The sequence below is a fragment of the Sinocyclocheilus anshuiensis genome, unplaced genomic scaffold (assembly GCF_001515605.1).
Source record: "Sinocyclocheilus anshuiensis isolate Anshui unplaced genomic scaffold, SAMN03320099.WGS_v1.1 scaffold1957, whole genome shotgun sequence".
Classification (NCBI taxonomy): domain Eukaryota; kingdom Metazoa; phylum Chordata; class Actinopteri; order Cypriniformes; family Cyprinidae; genus Sinocyclocheilus; species Sinocyclocheilus anshuiensis.
This window is the reverse complement of record NW_015537935.1, coordinates 114,388-118,825: the sequence shown is the minus strand read 5'-3', so window position 1 is coordinate 118,825 and position 4,438 is coordinate 114,388. Positions and strand designations below refer to the sequence as shown.

General features: G+C 33.1%; 1 protein-coding gene across 1 annotated transcript in view; it reads right to left on the bottom strand.

Annotated features, from left to right (window-relative positions):
* Positions 1 to 859: 859 nt before the first annotated feature.
* LOC107658751 (receptor expression-enhancing protein 6-like) overlaps positions 860 to 4,438 on the bottom strand; it is a 6,436-nt gene continuing 2,857 nt past the window's right edge. The window contains exons 4-7 of the mRNA XM_016447401.1: positions 1,687 to 1,855; positions 1,194 to 1,270; positions 1,049 to 1,072; positions 860 to 933 (exon numbers count right to left, since the gene is read on the bottom strand). Coding sequence (XP_016302887.1) covers positions 1,052 to 1,072; positions 1,194 to 1,270; positions 1,687 to 1,855 — 267 coding nt within the window. The 3' untranslated portion in view covers positions 860 to 933; positions 1,049 to 1,051. The remainder of the gene's footprint in view (positions 934 to 1,048; positions 1,073 to 1,193; positions 1,271 to 1,686; positions 1,856 to 4,438) is intronic.

The window sequence follows — 4,438 nt, the reverse complement described above, 5'->3', positions numbered from 1 at the left end:
TGAAATGAATAAGCCTCAGGCTGAAGGGAAAGTAAATTTACGTCCGTACAGTAGAATGCAGAAGAAGACATTTCAACACACTTCAGCAGTAAAAAAGACACAAATGTTTGTCTAGAGTAATTTTTGCTTATTAGTATGGTTGAACTGGATCATCGAAGGTCAGAAGCAAAGACATTGGTTAATAGAATGGGATTAAATACATAAAGCATATTTGTGTTGTTTAACATTTAATTATTGCAGGTCTGAGTTGCATTATTTTTATTAATTTTGAGGAATACTGAATCTGTGTGTTTTTGTGAGTGAGATGAATTAATGCATATTCATATTTATTTTAGAACTACAGTAACATCTGATTTCTCTCAACATGGGGACAGGAGAGCTGGCAATCAATAAATTGAAAAAAAAAAGTAACTTGCGTTACGTATTTGAAAAAGTAACTCAGATATTCTCTTGTAAATTAAAAAGTAATGCGTTACTTTACTAGTTACTTGAAAAAAGTAATCTGATTATGTGACTCGCGTTACTTGTAATATATTACCCCCAACACTGATAATAAGATTACAAATGCAATGGATACAACATAAATTATAAAAAAAAAAAAAAAAAAAAACTATGTTGTCTAACTATTTCCTACAGTTTAGCTATGCTTAAATCCTGAAGACATTTATACAATCTGGACAAATTCACATGAACAGTGAGCAAAGAATTACTGCCAAAAATAGATGTGATCAGGACATATTAATAAATACACCAGATTATTAAACTATAAAGTCCAAAACTCCACTCCAGACAACAGCTGTCTAAAAATCAGGCATCGATTCACTGAGGTCTTTACAATGAGACCATATGATACTGCTGTCATGTCTGAGTTTGTCTTCAACATGACGCTGCATCTCTTGTGTGTTGGTGTCATCCTCAGATCACTTTAGCCACCTGTATATACAGTATGTAGAAAGATCGAAAAAATAAATACATTTTTTTAAACATATAAACATTAAAACATATACCTCCCACCTCACACACACACAAACACACACCGAAAACGTACCGTTTAATCAACAGTGGGTTCAGTCTGCAGTCAGACACATGCAAGATGAGACAGCACAGAGAGAGAGATTAATTTGGAGAATATCAAAGAATAGAAAACCGTATGACTTGTCAAATGTGGGTTTATTAGCAATATGATGACATACAAAAGCAGAACTGGGCAGTCTTTTGACTTCAGGCTCAGCAGGGCCAATAGTCCGGTTTCTCACCAGAGTGTGAAGAACTGATCAACAGAACAAGTGCCAACTTAAACAGATGACAACAAATCTGACAAATAGTTGAGCATTTACATTCATACAAATAATGAGGTGACATCAGTCAGGACTTGTGGAACTGAAGCTAAGTTTTGCACTGTGAATAAACAATTCCTCATTACATTTATAATAACAAAATGCTTGTTAAAAGAAATATTACGTATGATGTATTCAATGGGTTTGGGTGATGGACTGATCTGTCTAAATCGGTTTGTTTCTCAGTCCCTATATTTGGAATGCAACCTTCAGCTCGGTATTTGTCTACTTGCTGAAATCTTTTAACATCTTCTTAGCTTCGGGCTATTTAGTTATTTGATTATCAGGTGTACCGGCAAAAAAACTCTGTAAAAGAAAGGTGTTTTGAAACAGCTCTTATGCTGCGTACCCTCTCTCGTGATGTTCTCAGCGGCGGACTTGGCCTTCCCGCTTATATCGCTGACCATCTCGTCTACTCTGGCTTCATGCTTCAGGAAAAGTGGCCGCACCGTATACCTGTACAGAATCTGAGAACCATTCCAGGAGACCGAAGCCATGCACCACAACAGGAACAAGCACTAAACACCAGAAGGACAAGGGAGTGAAAGAAAGTTATCTGGTGTGAGAATTCATCACTACACCATAGAGTTGTCCCAACCAAGGTTAAGAGACTAAAGCGACAGAGTTATAAAAGTTTATCAGTTACTATTTGTGTTTTATTACGGGAATATACTCTCGCTTTCCCTTTTTGCCAAACTACCTCTTTTCGATTCGAGTTTCAGTTGTTGTGGCTTCAGTTTACTTCTACTGCATATAGTGACACTGTGACGCAACATGCACAGACAAATGATGAAAGTATACATTTTCCTATTAAATTTGTTCCAATAACTCTAAAATGTGAATAATTATTATAGGCCTTACCACAGTGATTTAGGGTAAAGCAAAAAGGCAGTTTGGAACATGGTTTTATAATGAACTACTCAGTCATTTAACCCTCCTGTGATGTCTGGGGTCAAATTGACCCCAAAGCAACTTTGACTTCTCTAAAAAAAAAAATATGAATAAAATTATATTTTTAAAGCTTGAATCTTTCTGACTTTTGCTACAAATTCATAAACATGCACATCTTGTTTTACAAAGTTTTTAAAATGCCTGTGCACAATTTGACCCAATTGGTGATGTCTGGGCTCTATTGCCTCTCATGACAAAATATCTAATGAGTAAATATCATTTATGCCTTGGCATTAATTTACATTTTACTATAACTGTACTGCATATGAAGGACAATTTTTGTCCTTTTCAGAGTTGCATGTACCTTTATCTACTATTTCATACAATAATGTGTTTACAAACACCGTACACACATTTTTACAAGCTTCTATCAAAAAGTATTGTTGTTTCCATATTATATTGGGACTATTCATAGACATAATAATTTTTATACTGTACTAACTGTATTTCCATTCCTTTAACCCTACCCCTCACACAAAACCTTCTGCATTTTTACATTTCCAAATAAAATAAAAAACAAGCTGTTTTCCTCATGGGGACCAACTAAATGTCCCCACAATATCAGAAATGTCAGGTTTTACTGTCCTTGTGGGGACATTTGACTGTCGTTCTCTGTCTAAAGAAAAATGACCACAAGATACACTGTGAGTGAGGTGTTATGCTGCGTTCAAGTCCTCCTGGGACGTTCGTACTTAAGTCGTAATTACGACGTCAGGTGCGTTCAAGTCAGTTTAGTCGGCACAATATGGCAGTGTACCTTCTTTTAATAAATTACAAGAAAATACAACAGGGTCTGTTAACTCTGCTTATAGAAAATGAAAAGCAAAGAATTCGCATCAGGTGTGTTTTGCGTTTCTAATATTTTTAAAAAGTAATTTATGAAGCCACTTTAATCTGTATCGCATAACAACTTCATCAAAACCATCAATTTAAACAAAAATTTACCGTCAACTACAGACGCTGCATCCATCGATTCCGCCATGTTTCTCATTGACACGCACCCAACTCGGAAACTCGGGGCTTAAAGAAAATGTCGAGTTTCCCACTCGTAATAACGACTTTGTGGTGGCGTTCATGTGCGTTCAACTCGTAAATATCCGACATGACTTGAATGCACCAATAGGGCAATATTTGGATGATATGAGTGATTTAGAGGACAATGGGGTTTTTTTCCTATGTAAATGAAGCCATTAAATAAATAAAATATATAAAAAACAAAAAGTTATGTTTTGTCCTAAAATTTATTTAAAATATTGGGTAGGTAAAGTGTAAGTAAATAAAAATAAATTATATTGTCAGTCTGAGTAATTTACTGATATATATAAATATTTGGGGTCAATTTGACCCCAAATGTTAAAAACGTGATTGAAATTTGCACTTAACAGGAGGGTTAAATTTTGTAATTTTGAACATGAAAAAGTTACATAGTGTAGTTTTAAATTATGTATTTTTTTACAGTTTACATTTTAGAGTCTCAGGATGTTTCATACTAACTATTTTATAAAATCATATTTGTATATAAAAATTTTAAAAACATATTTATGTTCAAATTATAAAATAAACCAGGTTTAAAATAATATAATAAACAGCACAAAAACACAGATACATGTTTTATTTATATACTATTATAGCATTCATTGATTATTTGAATTTATTTTCATTAAGTTTGAGTAATTTTGTTACAGGCTTTTGTCATTTTTTTAATTCGTTTTTGTTTTTTATTAAGAACAAATAAGAAATATTTCTATTTAGCTTCATTTTTTTATTTTATTTTTTTATTTTTTTATTTACTTTTTCAGTTTGGTAATTTAGTGTTAGTTGCCAAGGTAAAATCTGTAGTTTATGCTTTCCCTCTAATATTATATAGTGTATATTATATATTATATTTTTGTATAGTTTTAGTTTTAGGTAAAAATAATAACACTGACTGGTAACAGTCAGGCTGAAGGGAAAGTTAATTTACGTCCGTACAGTAGAATGCAGAAGAAGAAATTTCAACACACTTGAGCAGTAAACAAAGACACACAAATGTTGTCTAGAGTAACTTTGGCTTATTAGTACAGTTGAACTGGATCATCGAAGGTCAGAAGCAAATAGAATGGGATTAAATACATAAAGGATATTTGTGTTGTTTAACATTTAATTATTGC